The sequence below is a fragment of the Rhineura floridana genome, chromosome 8, assembly GCF_030035675.1.
Source record: "Rhineura floridana isolate rRhiFlo1 chromosome 8, rRhiFlo1.hap2, whole genome shotgun sequence".
Taxonomy (NCBI): Eukaryota; Metazoa; Chordata; class Lepidosauria; order Squamata; family Rhineuridae; genus Rhineura; species Rhineura floridana.
In genome coordinates this window covers 49,196,277-49,217,587 of record NC_084487.1, presented here as the reverse complement: position 1 = coordinate 49,217,587, position 21,311 = coordinate 49,196,277, and the positions used below count along the sequence as shown (strand labels likewise).

The following is a 21,311-nucleotide window of genomic DNA, read 5'->3' as shown; positions in this document are numbered from 1 at the left end:
ATTAGAAATCACCAATATGACAGATTTAGGGAAGGCCTTGATGGACCAGAACTTTGTTTAATATAGCTGCTCTTAGCAAATAATGGCAAGTAATCTATTTTCTGAATTCTTTAACTCTTGTTTTACTTTTTAGATTTTTGAAATGCTGATTATTAAATTAACTGACTGAACTTAAGATAGGTCTTAGGAAAGGGAATACCAACAGTTATGTCAGTACATTATCAAAACACTGCTGAGATTTCAACAACGCTATGCCAGCATCCAGATACAGCATCATAAATCTATAGGACTATGTTGTAAGTTCCTAATTCATAAGGCTCTTGTATATGACTAACATAAAGATGTCCATTATTAGTCATATCTTTTCTCCCCACTCCTCATTCTGTTACCCATGGATGGAGAAATATGGGAGAGAGCTATTGTACTCATGTCATCTTTTGGGGCTACCTAAAGGCATATGCTTGGTCACTGTGAGAAACAGGATGCTGGACTAGATAGTCTTTTGGTCTGATCCAGCAAGGTTCTTATGGCTAATGGTATTGTAGCAGGAAAGTGAAAATTGCACTTTTGCTCTAGAAAAATAAATTGTCTCTACACATATGAACTAGCAGAGCCAATGCAGGTGGAAAGTGGCACAAACCAAATAAGCAACTATAATGCAACACCTCTTGCAGTACTGGCACATGTAGGTCTTATCCATAAGGGAGTATTACTTCATGCTAAAGACGCTGTTTTTACCTCCATTTCTGTTTGCACCATCTACAGTAAGTGATCAATGGCAGCTGTAAACATGGTGTTTTCTAGTCACACTTGAGGGGAAGCATCAATCACACAGTTTCCTAAAGTCCATGCCCTTTAATTTACAGTTTCCACTCCCTCTGGTTACCTGGCAACCGAGCATGCTCAATTTGTTCTACCAGTAAGTTTCATTTTATAAAACAACAACCCGGAAGTGCGATTATTTATATTTTCACTGGTACAATACAGATGAAATACAAAACTTTGTTTGAGCAGTGTTATGCTTTTGTGCACAAGTTAGGAGGGCAAAGAAAATAAAGGCACCGTTTGCAGCAACATAAAAGAAGCTTACAGGACGGGAGAGAGAAACGGGGTTTCTCTTCATCACACAGGAAATGACATGCTGTAAACCGCCCAGGGAGCTTCAGCTATGGGGTGGTATATAAATATAATAAATAAATAAATAAACAAACAAATGAATGAATGAAGGGAGGGAGGGAGGGAGGGAGGGAGGAGGGAGTGGGCGTGGAGAGGGGAACGAGTGACACACCCACCTAAAAGCATTGGAGCACAGTGTCTGCAAGCCCTAAGTACACAGTAGAGGCATTTTTCCTTCCCTTTTTGCATTATCAAACAATTGGGTTAGTACGAATTTACACAGAGGAAACTGTGTGATAACTTCTGTTTGCCAGTAACGTCATGTGAACCATGAGAATTAAAAGGGGATGCAAGTAGCACCAGACGCACAGTAAAACCCTGTGTAGATGAGCCCATAGTGAGATGGGGGGGTGTAGGTGCAGTGATGTGACCACTGCTGCCAAATCAGTGCTCCCTCTGATACATCCAGTTAAGCAGCAGCAGTGCCAGTGTCCAGAGGGCAGCTCTGCAGCCACACACACCACCACTGATCCTTTATGTTTGCAAGATATGGAAATCCAGTTAAGCAGCAGCAATGCCAGTGTTGGGAGGGGACTCCATGGCTTTGCACTTTTGCATCAGAGAAATAAATTGTTTCTTCACATATGAACTAGAAGAATCAGTGCATGTGGCAAGTGGCACAAACCAAAATGAGCAACAGTAATGTAGCAGCCCTTGCAGTACTGGCACATATAGTGAGACAGAGCTACTCTCCTGACACTGGCATCACTGTTGCTTACCTGGACAGGGGTGAGATGGTGAGGCTGGGCTGTGCAGGGGCAGTGATAACAGCACTGCTGCCATTCCAGTGCTCCTGCTGGTGTATCCACGAGGCCCTGGCCTCACTGTCACCCCAGCCCAGCCCAGATAAGCAGCAGCAATGCTAGGGTCAGGAGGGTAGCTCTGTGGTTCTGCCCTGCCACACACACCACTACTGACCCCTTGGTTTTTTAAGATTTAGAAGTTATATTGCTGTGATTTGAAACAAATCCTGATAAAAATTAAAGAGGAAAGCACAAAAGCAGGACCACAGCTGAATGTCAAGAAGACTAAAGTAATGACAACAGAAGATTTATGTAACTTTAAAGTTGACAATGAGGACACTGAACTTGTCAAGGATTATCAATACCTCGGCACAGTCATTAACCAAAATGGAGACAATAGTCAAGAAATCACAAGAAGGCTACGACTGGGGAGGGCAGCTATGAGAGAACTAGAAAAGGTCCTCAAATGCAAAGATGTACCACTGAACACTAAAGTCAGGATCATTCAGACCATGGTATTCCCGATCTCTAGGTATGGATGTGAAAGTTGGACAGTGAAAAAAGTGGATAACAGAAAAATCAACTCATTTGAAATGTGCTGTTGGAGGAGAGCTTTGCGCATATCATGTATTGAAGGAGAGCGTTGTGGGTACCATGGACTGCGAAAAAGACAAATTATTGGGTGTTAGAACAAACTAAACTAGAACTATCACTAGAAGCTGAAATGATGAAACTGAGGTTATCATATTCAGACACATAATGAGAAGACATTATTCACTAGAAAAGACAATCATGCTGGGGAAAACAGAAGGGAGTAGAAAAAAGAGGAAGGCCAAACAAGAGATGGACTGAGTCACAAGGAAGCCACAGACCTGAACTTACAAGATCTGAACAGGGTGGTTCATGACAGATGCTATTGGAGGTTGCTGATTCATAGGGCTGCCATAAGTCGACAACAACATGAACAGGAAGTTCAAGTATCCAAAATGGAAATTGCAGAACACACAAAAGTATACATTTTCTACAAAAGAGAGAGAAAACTTTCCATTCATTAGTATGCTAAAGATATCAAATATTAGAAGCTCTGGGGAAAGCAGCCATTTTTATTTTTAATCCAGTATCCAATACATCTTGATTTTTCTCAACAAAGTCACCTTGGAAACCCCAAATTTCAGTTCACATCTCCCCTGTTGGGGCTACATAACTTGTCTTTTCATGAGGAGCATGCACATTTTTTCAGCAGAGTGGAGTGAGAAGAGCAAAGGCTGTATTTCAAATGTAACATTATAACGGAAGCCCGGGAAACACTGGAATCTTGCACATACTGTTCTTGTGTAGCAAGAAGCTGTCTCCAGTAGGGCAGTGCACAGCTCCACCACCCCAATTCAGCTCCATTTCCAAATGAGTTCAGGGGGTAGGGCTAGCGTTCCATTAGGGTTCTAAAAAAACCCTAAACATACGGTTGGGAGGGGATTGGGGGAAGGAGACATTGCATTTCTTCCCATCCCCTGCTGACTGAGAGCAAGAGGGTTCAGTTCTGCAGGGTGCTCCTTCACAAGTGGCTTCCCTGCAGGGAAAATGTGCTTGCAAAGACACAGCCTGCACCCCACAGGATCAAATCCTTCACATCAGCTGTTGAGTGGAGGCATTGATCCTGAGGGGTGCTACTTCAGGAGGCAGGGCATCAAGCAGGAAGGAGGGTCAGGCAGCATCAGGCGGTAAAAAGGCCGGGAGAGAAAGGAGCACCCTGTACCTAAAGGCATTCACCACGACCACCACATTCTCCCAGGAAGACTCAGCAGGTCCCCCGTACTCTCCTAGGCCTTTTCTTTCATTGCTTCTCCTCCTTGCTTCTCCTCTTTTTCCTGCCCAATGCCTGTTTCTCCTTCTTTCCATAATGCACTCAACTCTGACAGCCCCAGATTGCTTTGGGTGAAGCCCAGAACCACCTGAACCTGCCTAATTCAGTTCGGGCTTCTTCAGCTGAATCCAGAGCAGAGCCCTGGAAACGTTCATTAATCTTAGATAAAGACACTTTTACTTTGTTACATGGGACAGCTGATGGAATATTTTAGCTCATGATCTCTAATGAGATTCTCTGGCTGCAAACACTGTGAATGACATAGAAAGTTAACACTTAAATGAGCAAAACTGTTTAGAGTCTTACACAATGATTTCTCATCTGATTGCCAAATGATCTCTTCTGGAGAGCACTCACCCTGGGAGAAGCATGAAGTTAAGCCTGTCAGCTCTGTCTCGCTCTGCTTTGTACAGCTCAGTTCTCTCTTCTACTAAGTGCTCCAGGTTTCGTGAATACAACTGCAGACGTCGGATTAAGGTGTCCATGTAGCTTTCATTGGTTTGGCTGTGGTAGTTGCTGGGAATATTGTAAGGACAAAGATGAATTTCAAGGAACAAAAGCAAGTTACTGAAAATGACTCCACTGTATGGCTGCCATATGGCCAAAGTAGAAGAAATCTGTCAAACTTTTCCATCTGAACTGTGATTTTGGTTTGGCAGAACTGACTTGCCAAGAAAGGTTTTAAAAGTTATTGCAATCCCATTATTTGAAGTTTTAAAATGCTATGTTCATTTTTTAAAAGCTTTAGAAAATACCGTACGGAATAATTTGGTTTAATGCAGACTATGGGTGCTTCCGGACAACCTGTTTGTTTTGAGCATTCATTTTTATTTGCTTGTAGTGCTGCTGCACCAAGGCAAGATGTCCCACACTTTCTAGTGCATTTGCCATCACTTTCCTTGCTGCAGAAAGTTCAATCGTTTGGGGAAGTGGCTTTGTTGCACAAAACCTCCCAGTCAACTATAATTGTGCAACCACTAGGGTGTAGCTGTCCAGGGTCTCAGGGGGTCTTAGACCCCTTACTTTTTTAAGAGCAGGGTCCCTATATCTCCAGCATCCTACAAGCCAATCAGCATGAAAAGGGGAGTGTGTTAGCCATTGAGAAGAGTCTTCTAATGTACTTCCTTGTCCTTTCCTGCTGACTGGAGCCAATCAGAGTGAAAGGAGGTGAGTTGGCCACTGAGAAGACTCTTTCCAGTAGCTAACACTCTTCCTCTTTCATGCTTATTGGCTCCTAGGGACATCTGTTGTTGTGGGAGAAGGCATTAAAAAGCAGCAAAAAAAGGGGGAGGGGGCATGGTTCTAACTATCATGAAGGGACCCTAGTCAGAGGCAATATGCTTCTGAAAACCAGTTGCCAGAAGCCTCAGGAGGGGAGAGTGTTCTTGCACTCAGGTCCTGCTTGCGGGCTCCCCCCAGGCACCTGGTTGGCCACTGCGAGAACAGGATGCTGGACTAGATGGGCCACTGGCCTGATCCAGCAGGCTCTTCTTATGTTCTTATGACCTGCACTTCTGAATTTGCCACTACACTATTGGCAACCACAATTTGTTGGCATGTGTTTGGATCCCACCCAAAATAGCAATAGTATGGAGCTGTTCCAAATGTTTCAATGGGGTTTTGGTATTCTTAACATATACATTTCAGTGGCATCCACCTTCACTAACTCTACCTCTTTTATTCACCGCACTTGTATCACCAACATCGATCTATGTTAACATTTTTTCTGCCCTTCTTCCAAGGAGCACAAGGCAATGCACATGGTTCCGCCCCAATATTTTGGATTAATCACTACCTCATTTTCTTCCCTCCTATGCACACACACAGACTTTATCAAATTATGATACAAGGTTCCAGTTCCAGAAAGACTACATTTTCCCCTGTGCTGGATCATTTTGACAGGAAGACATGTAAACACCCCTTTTTATCAAAGTAATTAAATTTCTTACCTAAATATCTTAGCCAAGGCAGTCTCGATTTTCTTAAAATCGGGCCTCTTTTCTGCATCTTCCTCCCAGCAGCTTTCCACAAGAAGATATACCTTGGGATGCACAATACAAGACAGGGCTAAGTTTATATATTTTGGTTTCTAGTATGAAACATTAAAATAGTGCTCCCCCTCATCATAATCCCTACTCACCCATCCTGGATCTGTGGACTGTTGTAACAAAATTCCACCTTCATGCCACCATCCACACAACTGCATGAGCACCTCAGTAGGGCCCCTAGTTCTAGCCCTCATTTTTGCAAAGCTCAAGAAGACATACCTTTTCCAGGTGCAATGGGCTGCTGCTGGTCACCTATTCTAAAGGAACTTCCAGATGGGAGCTTATTGTGAAATCAATGCTGCTCATGTCTACAAATCTTTGCAGTGTTTGCACATAATCATCAAAATGCCAACCCACAGGTGGTGTGGGGTTTTTTTACATTTAATCCAAATTTCCCCTTATCAAATGGAAAATCTGATAAGTAAAAATAACTTGTTATACATTTGCAGTCACTGCTGTTGTGGAAGCTCATTAATTTTGTTTTGTGTTGTTTATTCGTGGGCAGTTTGTCTTGTATGTGATAAAGTTTCGGGGGGGTTCTCCATCACCACACCCCTACTTGTTTATGTTCCTCACCTAAACACAGTTTTTTTTTCTGGTGGCCCCAATACCAAAAGGGAAAAAAAATTTTTTTCACCTAGTGCCACATACCCAGTTTGAAGGAGATATTCTCTCAAGATCTCCACACAGTAACTGTAGAGTATTAAATTTAAAACAAACAAATGGAAACAGCTATTTCATCACCACCACCAGCAAAAAGCCTCCATTTTGCTAATTGTGAAACATGATAACTACCCTGGTTGGATCTTGTAATGTTTGTTCTTGTACACTTCCTGGGATTTTTTTTTAAAGTGTGCAAGCACAGATACAGAAACGTCTTTCATGTTCAGGATAGAAAAAAGGTAGTGGAGGGAGGGAGAGAAGTGTTTGAGATAAGGGCCAGAAAATGACAGCCTACTTTCTGTCAAGGTCTGCCCACTGGCAAGTGGAAAAATAGCAATGAATATTATAACTGAAAAAAATGGGACTATGTGGAAGTTAACTGGCCATAAGCAAGCAGAAAAACTGGCTCTGAATGATCCATTTGTGATATAAGATCTTCACCTGGAAGTATCCCAACTCACCTAAGGCTCAAACCAGATGTGAAAGGAGTAGCATGTATTAGAAATTAGAACTGAATTGCTACCAAGTTTCTCTAAAGTGGGTGTGATGGAGTGATTTAAAGCACAGGGGAGGGAGTGCTAAAACACTGCCCTGTTTGTGCTTCCCTCCCTAAAACCACTTCTCCTCAGGCATTTCTCTGCCTGTTGGACTCTAAGACTGTCTGGAAATAACCACTGCCAAGAGAAAAATTGTTAGAAAAAAGCAGTTGTGGGGAGAATAGCACAGCCAGGAGGAAGGTTCAGCATCCTCCTCTGACTGCTCCCCTCTGCACATTTAAATTATTCACCCACATTTGGCACAACCCTCATTCTAACAATCATACCATTATAACATGTACGAAGAACCTCAGTGTTAAGGTCAACTGTGATTCAGTTTGGTTTTGAGAAATGCAATTTCTGCCTCCAGCAGAATCAACATTGAAAAATTCTGTTCAGAATCTCAGTTACCTTTTTCCAGGATCTTATGTACATTATTTTATCTCTACTACTCTTTGTGTGAGAAGTTAGCACCATTTGCACTACATCCTCAACATGCTCTTTAAAATTATTAAAATATTATGTCAGATTTTGTTTTCCCCTTCTTAGATTTAAAATTATCTCCTTTCCTCTTCTGTCTCCAGATACCAGGTGGGTATTTCATCATAACATACTCTAAACAGTTAAAATAACCAGGAGCTAAATCAGGAGTTGTTAAGGTATATAAAAGTTTATTGCATTACACTGCAGTGCACTGGAGTTGTTAACGGGAGATGTAACATGGTACAAATCCACAGCACTAGAAGAAAAATGTTGGTTACACTTAACTGGCAACCTTGCTAGTTTTGGCCTGTGCATGCCATGTGTGTTACCTCACACTACTCAGTTGACAATGACTTTATTTCAATGGGGCCTTACTTCTTGCTTTTTCTCTCCCTCTGTCTCCAATAAAAGATCTGGCCGGAATGGTCTTGCTCCTTTATTGCTTTCTACTCTGCAAAGTTTCTCTGAAGCAGGAAAGAAAAAGTACAACATTCAGAACAATTCAGCACATGAACAGAATAAAGCATGGGAAGCAGAGATTTTCAAGGTAAGTAGATCATGTCAAGACAGTGTTTTATAATCAGGGATAGGCTCAAACCAAAGTCCTGGATCTGAATGAACACACTCACTCTTTGATAAAGATCTGTATATTGTTTTTTTTCTATTTGTGAGGCATGCCAAAATAGAGTGCCTACTAGCCTGGGCGAACTTACAGATTGAGCAAGATATCTGCATTTACTGGGTGTGGCACCAAGATGCACGATCCTTATAGTCCCAAGTGCTATGTTAGAGCATTTTCTTAGAGCATGCTATAAATGTTATATAAATTGTTATAAGAGGATTATTTGGTTTGCCAGTACTTTTTGCCACTATGGAGCTAACAACAGGTTTGACAAATTTGTAGGGCACTCTAATATCTCAGAGAGGAGGTCAGGTCTCCTGATCTTCTGGTGCATTCACTATAGCTGCCCAATTTCCCTGCTTTTTAGAGTTTGATAGAAATATCTGTTGGCTATAGGTACATTCTTAAACTGCAAGTTTTTTTTGCCTATTAGTGTATAATTATCATGAAACAATTAAAAGTCTGCTTTTAATTTATTGCCAACGAGTAACATGCTTGATATGGCAAGCATAAGCTTCCAGATGAATGGGCTACAGCAGTGCCGGGCAAATCCAGATCATGCTCCAGATGTAGGCTGCAAATCCAAGTTTCTTGGACTGCCCTTCTCAAAAGAGGAATGCAGTTCTACAAAATCAGTTAAACACAATAGGGTTGTGGTAGGAGTAAGGTAGGGGTAGGGAATCTTTTTCAGCTCGTGGGCAATGTTCTGGGGGCCACATGCCGGAGGTGACCAGGGGAATGGATGTAACTATTTGCTTTGTACAGTATGACTAATTATTATTATTAACAAATTTATAGACCACTTCATAGCATAAACCAATCAAAGCATTGCACAAGATACATTCAAGAGAACTGTAGAGTTAAAATCTACCTTAACATGTACACTATGTTACCCCAGAGAGTTAAGGTATAGACGTAGAGAATAATGTATGTAGAAATATAATGTTTTAATACAAACATGTATGCTGGCAAATAAAAATACTCATAAAAGTGCACATACAATAGTGCATATAATAAAACAAAAGCGGCCAAAGGACAAATTCTATGTAGGACCCATGTCCATACAAGAGAGAGGATGAGAAAATCAAAACAGTATGTGCACTTTTATGAGTATTTTTATTTGCCAGCATACACGTTTGTATGTAGAAATGTAATGTTTTTCTACATACATTCTACGTCTATACCTTAAATCTCTGGAGTAACAAGATACATTCAAACCATAGATTCAGGGATTTACTAGGATTCTCCCCAATTCAGATTTGGTACTGAACTTTCCATTAATTCACTTATTCACTGTTGTTGCGGATACACTTACACTTACACATACACACCTTTCCATCCAGGCAAGCTGGAGGCATTATTATAGATCAAGGACACATTCCAGCCAGGCAAAAAACTGGAGCAAGGCTAGTGATGAAGGGATATGGTCTGGGGAGGAGTTGTGGCCTGAAGAAAGCACTAAGGGCCAGGTAGAGAGGCTTGGATGGCCACATTTGGTCCCTAGACCTGAGGTTACTCTCTCATTTGCTCTCTGCTCCACCACCTCATATTCTGTTTTCCCCACCACACTGCTGTTACAAGTATTTCATCCTTTGTGGTCCATCAAGGTTCTTTTCCCCTTGTTGGAAAGTCTCAGTAAATGTTCCAGAAATAGAAACCCTACATGCAAGTCAGGCAGCCTTCTTCAGACTAACCCCAAATACACACTGGCCGTGGCACATGCCTAGTGCATGCAGCAGCATCGAGGGGGTGAGGCTTGTCCCCATGCTTTCTTATTGCTGCCTCACATATTCAAACTGAAAGCCTGAAGAAAGTTAGAGTGGAAGATCTGAATAAAAAACCACGTTGGATGGCAAAGCCTAAACATGCACATACTGCTGCTCTTGTTGTGACCTTAACAAAATTGCTCAGCAGCATCAGCTCCAGAATTTGGGGGCTCCTTTGCTATGATGCCATCAGTGCATCCCCTCTAAGTAGTTCCATCTCCTGCTGCTGCTGTCCATTCACATCTTCTCTCCCTCTCGGATTTGCACCAGTTGCACAAAAAGGAAAAGGAAAGTGAAGGTTGCTTCTCCTCCTTGTGCATCACTGCAGATGCTTGGAGAGGTCAAGTGTACAACTAGCAACAGCAAGGAGGGATTGACAACCAACAGAATCCTCTGGCTGGGGTATGGGCCTCAGCAGGTACCCAATGATGCTAACCTCCAATGTTCAGAACTTTTTGTGAGCTGCCCTGGAAGCTATAAATCCTTAAAATAAGATAGAACAAACATGTCAATGTGTGGTCAAGCCATTTCCTTATACACAGTGTTTACCTTTATGATCCCGACAATCATTAGTGTAGAAGGTCTCTTTACGCAGTATGATCTCTTGTGCTATAATTCCATAGCTGTACACATCACCTTTCTGAGAAACATCAACATGGCGGAGGTGTTCAGGAGCAGTCCAGAGATCTGAGAAGCAGGGAGGGAGGGAGGGAGGGAGAGAGAGAGAGAGAGAGAGAGAGAGGCAGATGAAATTGGTTGACAGCTGTGGCTTTCTACGGAGGTTCATCTACTCCCATATTGGTTTGTCTCATGGTTTGTTTCAGCTATGTCTACAAAAATACTATAATACTCATATAGAGTACAAAGAACACTGAGTAAAATATATCTACAGTCAGAGTAAAAATATAAAGTAAAATATATCTGAGCAAAATATACATACAAATAGAATATTCTAAATATATCTACCACACTCAAATAGAATATTCGGCGTTTAAAGTGTATTAAAATCCCACTGCAAATTATGTCATCACATTTTGTAACTGGAGACAGGAGACAGACAATGAAATCAATGTAATGGAAAACTGCTCTAATGTACATATCAATTTATTGATGAAATAGTTGTAAGTTCAGGTGAGACAGAATGCCTTACCTGGGTATTTTTTTTCTTCAATATAATGTTATTTGCTATTTAATTTAATTTTTTGTACAATGTATTGCTTATTGATATATTGCTTTATTGATGTATTGCTTTTTTGATGTATTGCCTTGTTGATGTATTTGTGTATATTTGTGTTTTCTTTTTCTGTAAGCCGCCTTGAGGGCCTTGCTGCCAAAAGGCAGGGTATAAATAAACATTGACATAACATTTTGCCTACCTACCATCTCTGGTCAAACAGACATTGCAGGTTTTGAAGCACTACAAAAACATTAAAAAACCTCTTCAAACAAAGATGAAAAAATGAATGTATACACCAGAAACAATACTTTAGCCAGCCTTTCCCAACCAGTGTGCCTCCAGATGTTGTTGGACCACAATTCCCATCTTTCCTGACCATTGGCAATGCTGGCTGAGGCTGATGGGAGTTGTGGTCCAACAACATCTGGAGGCACACCGGTTGGGAAAGGCTGCTCTAGTCTATGGCTTTTAACCATGTGGGAAGAAAATAATTGTCTTCCTCCAGCCACAGCAGTTGAGAAGCAGATAAGTTTGGCATACTCATGACAGATTATGCCGTATCATCACCATCTGACAGAATTGTTTGCCCCCATTTCCATATATTCATGAAAGGAAAGTCAGGACAGAGGTCTACCTTGGGGAAAATATGGATAACCTCCAGAGTTTTCAAAGATTTTGAGAAATGAAGCTAAACAACTTTGAATGGAGTTGTGCTGAAGCGGATCAAAGGAGAAGCAAGAAGCCTGGTGAGGGAGCAAAGTTTGGCTGTCAAAAGTGGGTGGTCTGGGCTAAGGGGCTACTCATTTTTTCAGACTTCTCCAGACTAGTGTTTTATTGTGGGTGTACTCTGCTACATATTCTTGACAAAATAATAGTGCATACTGTGTTATGTTGCAGAATACATCTGCAATATTATTGGTTGCCAGTTAATTTCCGGGCCCAATCCAAGGTGCTCATGCTAGTGTTTAAAGCTCTAAACGACTTAGGTCCCAAATACTTGAAAGGCCAACTCCCTCCCTACAGACCCTCTTGGGTGTTAAGTTCAGTAGAGGGGACCCTTTTGGTAGTTCCTCTGCCCTCAGAAATTTGGGGGGGGTTTACTCCAGAAGAGGGCATTCTCTGTGGCAGTTCCTAAGTTGTGGAATTCCCTCCCCACAGAAATGACTTCAATATACAACTTTTGTTGTGTGCGGAAGACACATCTCTCTACCCTGGCCTTTGACACTTGAGATATATAGTTTTAGGACCCACTCTACTTTTGATTGTAATTTATTTTAAACTGCTTTTAATGTCGTATTTTACATTGCTGTGACCTGTCCTGAGACCTTCTGGTGAAGGGCAGGTGGTAATAATAATAATAATAATAATAATAGTAGTAGTAGTAGTATTTATTTATTTTAGTTAGTTAGTGGCCATCACTACCTGTTGTGGGAGTGAATTCCAAAGTTTAACTATGTGCTATGTGAAAAAGTACTTTATTTGTCTGAATCTTCCAACATGTAGCTTCATTGGATGTCCCTGAGTTCTAGCATTATGAGAGGAGGACTACCATAATTTGATCTTGATTATATTGTACAACCAGTTGTACATTATCACCACTATTCCTGTTTGTAAGCAAGTACCCTTTCTTGTTGTTTCTGCCCCCTCTGAACCATTCTGGTGTCTTTTTTCCTGGTTGCCCTTTTTAAATTTCAGTTGAAACTGCAGTCAATATATTATCTTTTTTATTTTCTTATTCCATTTAATTCCCTTCCCCCTTATTATATTATCTCAGCTGTTTAGGTGGTTTTTAGAAAATACTTGTTTAAAAGATGGAAGTTGCATCAGATATTGTTCTCTATCTCGTTCCTATATGCAGTGCTGCTACGGCACATCAGATTTCATGTAGCATTTTGAGAAGTAAAGTTTGAGATGTCTCAGTGGATGAAAATGTAGCATTCCATAACGTTATAAAAGTCAACAGATGCTAGACAAACTAATTATTAGTTTGAGCATTTCCACAGTTACTTGTTTGCAATCATTTATCGTGAAAGGAAGCTGAAGTGGATGAAAGGTATTTTATAATCCATCAAGAAGCAACACACATCCGCTATTTCAAGCTCTGACATCAACTCAGGGGGTGCTGCAGTAGTGGCACATGTGATGGGGTGGAGCTGCCCTCCTGATACTGCTGTTGCTGCTGCTTAACTTGATGTGGTTGGGCTCAGGCAGGGGCAAGGTTGGAGCCATGTGGGTGCACTGGCAGGAGCATCAGATGGGCAGCAATGGTGGACTTTGCCACCACTCTGCCCTGCCCCAGCCCTGACCTGGTGTTGGAGGCAGTAGCTCTGCCCTCCATACATGTAGCCACTGGGCCTCGCTAGAGGTCCTGCTACTGACTGTTACATGCCGTATGGAAAGGTAAGACAAGGCCTTCTTGGTAATTGTGCCCTAACTTTGGAATTCCCTCCCCCTCATGGTTCAGATGGCAATGCCACTGTTGGCCTTCTAGTCAAGACTCTCTCTTCTTTCAGGCCTTCAGAGGAGTTGGTTATTCTGCCCTGGGGTTTTAGACTGCCCTGTTGCTTTTATTGTTGTACTGAATGGAGTTGACTTTAATGGTATTTGGCCTTAATAACTTTTTTTTATTAACTACTGTTGGACAATGCTTTGAGGCTTCGGCAAAAATGAGAGTACAAATTTTATGAGATAAATTAAATAAAAATAGAACACCAGCATAGGTAGGCTTGTCTAATACATTTTGCTGCTTGACACAAAGGGCAAGATGCCCCTTCATCCCACTCAATCTGCAGAAACTGACTGGAGTGGCAGCTGAATCTTACTTCAACACTCCACTACAACTGACAGCAACTGGCTAGTTTAGGAGGTGGATCACATATGTAGCACACACAGTTTAGCTCTCCTATCAAGGGAAATGGCTGTGGAGCTCAGAAGAAATGTCTGGGTGGGGATTGCCACTGCTGCACACACACATGTACCTTCTGCTGGAGGCTATTGCTTCACTCTGCCTAATGATAGGGCTGGCCTGGGCATAGGAATACCTTCCACTTGAAACTTTTTCTGATCTTCATCAAGATGGCATGAGGGATCACATTATACTATTGTCTAATTCTCCCAGCTACGGTAGGGCTTCAAGCTGTGATTCTGTGTGGCTTAGTGCAAAAAAGTTGCAGTTGCAGAAAAGTATTTACACTCATACCAGAAATATAATGCTATCTTGAATAAGCTTAACAGAATATTAGGGTAGAAACACACTCACTGTTCTGTGAGTTCCAGTGGGTCTTCACCTCTCTCTTCGAAAAACAGGGGCACACGACTCTAGTCAAACCCTGCCCCTTTTTACTATAAAACTTGGTGAAAGCAGCTTGAGTGCACTTTCTGAAAAAATTCAGCTTCAAAGAGATTTTGCAATTGATTGGCAGATCAACCCGTTCCCCCTCCAGATGTGGTTAATGGAAACTCTTTGCTGTAAGCAACTAGTATGTTCACAGCCTTAGTTTCACTTCTGACTATTCTCCTGTAAGATATGGTAAGCCTACAAATATTCAGGGGGAATTCCAGAGCTGGGAATTCATATTCCTTAGGTACCTTTTTTTGGTGGAAGAATAGAATTACAGCCAAAATCAGTAATCTTCACTACCATGCGGCTATCCACGACACAGTTTGTAGATTTCAGGCGCCCATGGACCTCTGTTTTGCTTGAATGCAGGTAGGACATTCCCTAGGATATGAAGAAAGTGACAAAAATGTCTGCCTGATTTCACCCTGAAGACCACTAATAGCCGGGTGGTTCAACATATTGCAAATATATAGATAAGTGATCCTCCTGCCATTGGCTGAAACCTGGTTCAAAAGTTACACTGGTAGTATGATTGCTACTGAAAAGGTAAACCACAGAGGTGCCTTTCAGTATTAGAAGCTATGTATGTGAAGTGGTTCTCTTTATAAGCAGAACTGAAAAAATCTGGAAGCATCCTAAGGATGTCTCCAGATTATCAGTATTTTGTGGGAGGGATTCAAATGCATACTGGAACTTTAAGTTTGCACATTTAAAGAAAATTAAAGCATTCTGTTGCCCTAGCACAACAAACCCACTTCAAAAAAAAAAAAAAACAGATTTTTTGCAGTTTGGAAAGTGACAGGGAAATGCATTGAAAAGTGTGGGATGAACAAGTTTAACAGGAAGACATGTAAACACCCTGCAAGCAAATCAGGATTAATGCAGAATGAATGTTCATTGTCATAGAACTGCAGCATAAACAAATCAGAATGAATGATCAGTAAGGTCTGGAGTAGGCATAGTTGAATTACTGTATAAGTTTTGTGTAAGCATATCAGGATGATTACTGAATAAACAGGTCATCTGGGGAGTCCCCTGGAGGAAGTCACTTTGGGGCACTTCATATATTGGAATCAGGAGGGAAATTGCCACCAGTCAGAGGGAAACAAATGACTCACCCTTACCTTCAAGAACTGATAAGAGAGTTTGATTTAGGAGGGGACAAATAAGCAACCAGCAACTTGATCTCAGAAAGTGAGAGGGAAGTAGTAAGTGCAGCTCTGGTTCATTCTACTCACTCATTTGTAATATGTAGCAAAGGCTTATCAATAATCCCTTGCAACCCAGGAGGAGGAAGTTTAGCACATCAACTCTTTCACCTTTCAAAAGGGAAGAGTGGAAAGTGAACTACCCTGCCATGCAACTTTCATTTCTGCTCCCTCTTCTTTATTATCTCCTAACAAAATATCACTTGTTGCTAATTTCTCCTCCTCAAATCCTATACAGTCCTTATTGTTCTCCATTTCCTTAAAAAAAGGAAGGGGAACCTGTTTCCCTCATACTTGCTAATTGAGGATGGAGATCAGGCAACTATGCAAATTACTGATTAGATTCCCCAACCTTATCAACCTAGCAGGAAGAAAATAAATTTCTAAGATCCCCATAAATTCATCAGATACTATCAGGAAGAGCGCTGGATTCTCTAATGGGAGGAAGCAAGGTTTATGATTAGGGATCTGGCAAGGGACTCTAGAAACGCCTTTTCAATACCAAGATCTGACAAAGATGTCCCATGGGTAACCTGCTATCTCAGTGAAATGCAATTTAAAAAAAACTTTGGTGAGCATGCTGAGAATTCTCTCTGACATCCATAGCCCTCTCACAGAACCAAAATTTCCAGTTTCCTGGGTAGGGGGATGACTGTTCCATCAGTCTGCAGCAGAGGAAGAGAGAAGATTGGAGAACCACTCCATCTGCTCTAAGAGACTAGATCCACCAAACTCCATTAACTTTCATATGGCAGCAGCCATTCCATCAGACTGCAGGAGGAGAGGTGGTACACAGGGCCACCTCACAGGCTCTGCTGACAGATCAGCATCCTTCAACTGTCACCTGATAGGAGCCACTCCATTAAGCTGCAGACACACACACACACACACACACACACACACAGAGAGAGAGAGAGAGAGAGAGAGAGAGAGAGAGATGGAACTGGAAGATCATCCCTTTAACTCTAATAAGGCTCTGTTTGGCTCGTCCTCTCCCTGAACAATGTCAATTCTGGCTGATTATTATAAGAACTACTATTTAAATTTAAGAATTGGTACCTGAGTTTGCTTGTTTTACCTACTCATCTTTTTTCCTTTTTCCTTTTTCCTTTTTCCTTCCTTGTTTTTATTGATTCAAGTTGCTTTGGGAGTTTTTTCAGTTGAAAAGTGGGGCAAAAATGCTTTACATACATATTTTTGCATGCACCCCAATCTCCACGCAGTGAGAGACTTCCAGAGGTTCCAGCGCTTAACCAGCATTCAGTTTCCTTGGAATGAAGGTGACTAGAGACTGCGGTGGCTTTATGATACATGGTTTTATTTTCACATATGTACAACCTGAGCTTAGGATGGAAGGGGCTCACAGCATTAACACTCCAACAGATCTTGCTTCGCCATTAGGTTTCCAGGGAGGCTCCCAAAAGCCATGGCTTGGGGTTCAGCACACAGAGCAGCCAAGCCTCTCTGTGTCTTTCCAGCTCCACCTCAAACACACCCAGGCATCTCTAGGCCTAGGATAAGGGGGGGAGGCCTACCCCCCTTTGTTCCTATGGCAACACATCTTCTCTTCAACAAGTCTTCAGACATGTAAATCAAGTCCATCCAGGCCTATTAACAGAGAAACTGGCTTGACCGGTGCAACAGATTTCTCTATTACAACTCCATTGCTACACGTTCAAATTCACAGGTTGGAAGGGGACCCAAAGACACCATCCAAACCAACCCCCCAAACCTTTTGTTGTTATGGGCCTTCAAGTCGATTACGACTTATGGCGACCCTATGAATCAGCAACCTCCAATAGCATCTGTCGTGAACCAGCCTGTTCAGATTTGTAAGTTCAGGTCTGTGGCTTTCTTTATGGAATCAATCCATCTCTAGTTTGGCTTTAACAAAACCACACAATTCAAATTTATGCCCTAGTGAGGTTGAGCAAAAGTAGAAAGCTAGCAGAAGAGGACTAACTGGACATTACCAGGAGTACCCTCATTTTCTATCAAAGGAATGGGAAGACATTTTAAATAACCAGTCAGTCAGCCTGGTTATAACTACATTTCCCTTTTCTCTTCTCCTTTCTCCCCTATATTGTACACTCCTTCTCCAATGAAAATGCCTAGTTTTATAGGAGGTGAAAGTGGTAAAATAATTACACAGATATAGGGCTTATCCGCATGGGAGCATTACTTTGTACTCAAGACACTGTTTTTACCTCCATTTTCTATTTGTCCCATGCACAGTAAGGGCTCAATGCCAGCTGCAAATACAGTGTTTTCTATTCACGCTGAGGGGAAGGATCAATCACGCAGTTTCCTAATGACCACACCCTCTAATTTAACATTTCCACTCCCTCTGGTTGATTGGCAACCGAGTATGCTCAGATTGTTCTACCATCTGCAGCAGATTCCATTTAAAAAAAACAACAATCTGGAAGTGCAAAGAAAATCCGGAAGTGTGAAAAGAAAAATAACAGCACCATTTGCAGCAACATAAAAAAGGCCAGGAAAATGGAGGAGAGCAGCCAGAAGTTGCTTGTCAGCCCACAGGAAACAAAATGAAAGAAGGGAGAAGGAGATAGTGGGCATGGACAGGGGAATGATTGACCCATCCACCTAAAGGCATCATAGCAAAGCGTCTGCAAGGAGGAGCGCAGCATAGTGGAGATGGCTTTTCCTCCCTTTTTCGTATTATCATCGGATTGGGTTAGTACAGATTTACAGGGGGGAAACTGTGATAGCTTCTGTTTGCTGGTAACGTCATGTAAACCATGCAAATTAAAAGATGTGAGTAGCACTAAATGCACAGTAAACCACTGTGTAGATGGTCTGTGTGCCCACACACACACACACACACACACACACACACACACACACACACACACACACACACACAAATTCCAATAGGCAAGGGCAGTAGAACAAGTAAAACACCTTATATTTAAGTAAAATGTACCACAGTTTGACTTGCACTTACTTACACCCTCTTGTCTTTCCTGACACATCCTCTCTTCTGGCATTTTATACATGCTGAGAGGGCTAAACAGCATGGATATCACCATCCACTCCCACACAAAGCCATTTGTGATAGAGGCTGGCTTAAGAGAAAGCCAATTTCTAGATTAGGTCTAGAGGATCCTTTGTTTGTTTCATAGGCTGAGATCAAACAGTAAAACAATTTAGCTCTCTCCATATTCTGTGCAGGAATGGAAGAGTGCACTCTGCTGAAGTTTTTACACAGGAAGCTTAAAACACTTCTTGCTTAAATCACTTTGTGGTGCAAATATGTTACCTGAAGTAGTAGTATGCCATTTGAATTACAGAATCCTCTCTTCCGCAAAAGAGGTTCAAAGCAATTTAAACTGCAGATATATATGAGGGAAACCCCCCACAACTTTTTGTGTTCATCTTGCACTGTGTATCTGATTGTTTCTTCCAGGCAATACTTCTGCATGCTCCAACTGAAGTTTGGGACCCTCAGCTGGTTGACTTCAATCTGAACTGTCAAATGTTGGCCTTGGAAGCGTCTGAAGTATAGGCAATGCTGGCAGAAGTGCCTGCCTCCTCCTCCTGACCCCATCTTTGCCTCATACCCAGACAGTGAATGAAAGGACTGACTCAGAATCAGGAGAATGGCAACAGACCCTGTTCCCTACTGCTGTGAGGCAAAGACCTTACAGCCTCAAATCAGAGTGAAGATCCAATTATTTGTCCTTCTGTCTTGTAAACAAAGCAAAGAAGTACCAGATACTGAGATGCTCAGTAATCACTGTATCTTAGCCTGCGATATTTGCTCCACAAAGCAGCTAAACAAACTTGTAGATGCAGCAGAAATGTCCTGGTTCAAAGCGAGAACTTGTGTTGTTAAGCCAGAATCCATAAATAATATATATATTATGCTAATAATGTGAGAAGAAAATGCAACTGATCAGATTGACCCAAAATGATAACACTTCTTATAGTAAAATATGTTAATGTTTGATTAACATCTTCTGCAGAGGCCCATATCCAAGTACCCTCTTTCATAGAAGTGCATTAGGTTTCCACAACAGAGATGACCTTTTCTACTGTGGCACCCCAACTTTGCAATTTCTTCCCCCAGGAGGTATGCCTGGCACTGACACTCATTTTTTTAGCACCAGCTGAAGATTTTCTTATTTGTCCAAGCAGTTTTAGATTATGTTCTGATTTGTTATTTAGTAGTTCTGGCTTTTGTTTTGAAATTATTTTAATTTGCTGTATTTTTAAGGTTTATTTACTGGTTTCAAATTGCATATATATGTTGTGTGAGAATTAGCTTTTTCACATTTTTGTACACTGCACTAAAATATTTTGAGGATGGTTTTGATGATTGGTTAACAAAAAATTAAAATGAATAAATTAAAACAAATAACTTCATAATAGTATGCTGCTGCACAGACCCATTAATCTAATTAAACAAGACAGAATGTGGAAAGAGACTCGTTTTTAGCAACTATAGCTTTAAAAAAATTGTTTTAGCAAATATGGAAGCTAAGGACTGAAAGGGGTAGAGTGGTCAGATTTGGTGTGTGTTCATCCATCACAAATAGTGCTCCTGTTTGTAAGATTTTAGAATTATGGAAATAGTGTCTATAAATTAAGTAGACATTGATAACAAGACTAAAAAATGTTAACAAAGAGACATTTTGCATATATGAACCAAATTAAAGAGCATTTTGTACTCCAGAAATCAGGTTTGAATGGAGGTGTATAAGGTCCAGTTCTCGCTGAAGTTGTAAACCTGTGTCACACATATCGGATTGCAGGTGGAGGCTCACATGTGCAGAAGGGTGACTAAATTAAGTCCATACATGATCCTCATGATCCTCATCTTGTCTTTAAAAATATTAAAGGCAAAAGCAACTTTTATCTTCAGTTCCAACATTGTGGATACACAGTAAGGCCTTCTTAATTTGTGGTGCAGACTGTGTTTCTTCCCACCTTAGCTGAAAAAGCTTTTCCTAGTGAGTGGCTTATTTTTACATTTCTAAACAAAAATGGCAGCCATTATCTCAATTTGTTAAATAAAGCTCATTCTTTCAGTTAGGTGCAGGATTATGTTCTCCTACAGCAAAATGTCAAAATTTAACAAGCTTGCAGTGGCCCAGCTCTCAACAGAATAAAAAAAATTCCTTTTGAATGGCAGGGAGAGTACTTGTAGAATCCTGTCACTAGATTTAGCAACATATCCTATATCCCATCATTTTTCTAGGCAATCACTCAGTGGAACTGGAAATGAAGAATACCCTTGCCTTAATACTAAGTTCATCATTGCCATCCATCTACTTACCTTGGCAATATCATACATGACAGAAATTTTAAATTCCCAATCCATGAAGGTGCCATCAGGGTAGGAGATTTTATCATTTAAGACATCCTGAGATGAAGACAACAAAGAAGCTGTGGTACAAATCTTTACAATTAATAATAATGAAGTTACCAAAAGCAAAAGGAAGCAATGTTAGTCCTTTAAAAAAAACAATAACCCGTAATTCATGCGTGGCAGGTAATGTACCTATTCATATGTTTTTGTTATGTTGTTTAATGTTCTTGCTGTTGTTTTAATATGTTTCACAAGGACAGCTGATGGGAAAATGGGATAAGTAGAACTGTAACAAGTGAAGACTGTGGGTTCTGGGCAGTCTTGGCAATGTTGGGGGAGAGACAGTTGAGGGA

At 41.2% G+C, this 21,311-nt stretch overlaps 1 protein-coding gene across 1 annotated transcript in view; it reads right to left on the bottom strand.

Annotated features, from left to right (window-relative positions):
* The window catches only part of GUCY2C (guanylate cyclase 2C), a 112,149-nt gene that overhangs the window by 24,437 nt on the left and 66,401 nt on the right, over positions 1-21,311 (bottom strand). Inside the window, exons 16-21 of the mRNA XM_061582817.1 lie at positions 20,926-21,012; positions 14,664-14,796; positions 10,448-10,585; positions 7,886-7,974; positions 5,730-5,821; positions 4,138-4,296 (exon numbers count right to left, since the gene is read on the bottom strand). Coding sequence (XP_061438801.1) covers positions 4,138-4,296; positions 5,730-5,821; positions 7,886-7,974; positions 10,448-10,585; positions 14,664-14,796; positions 20,926-21,012 — 698 coding nt within the window. The remainder of the gene's footprint in view (positions 1-4,137; positions 4,297-5,729; positions 5,822-7,885; positions 7,975-10,447; positions 10,586-14,663; positions 14,797-20,925; positions 21,013-21,311) is intronic.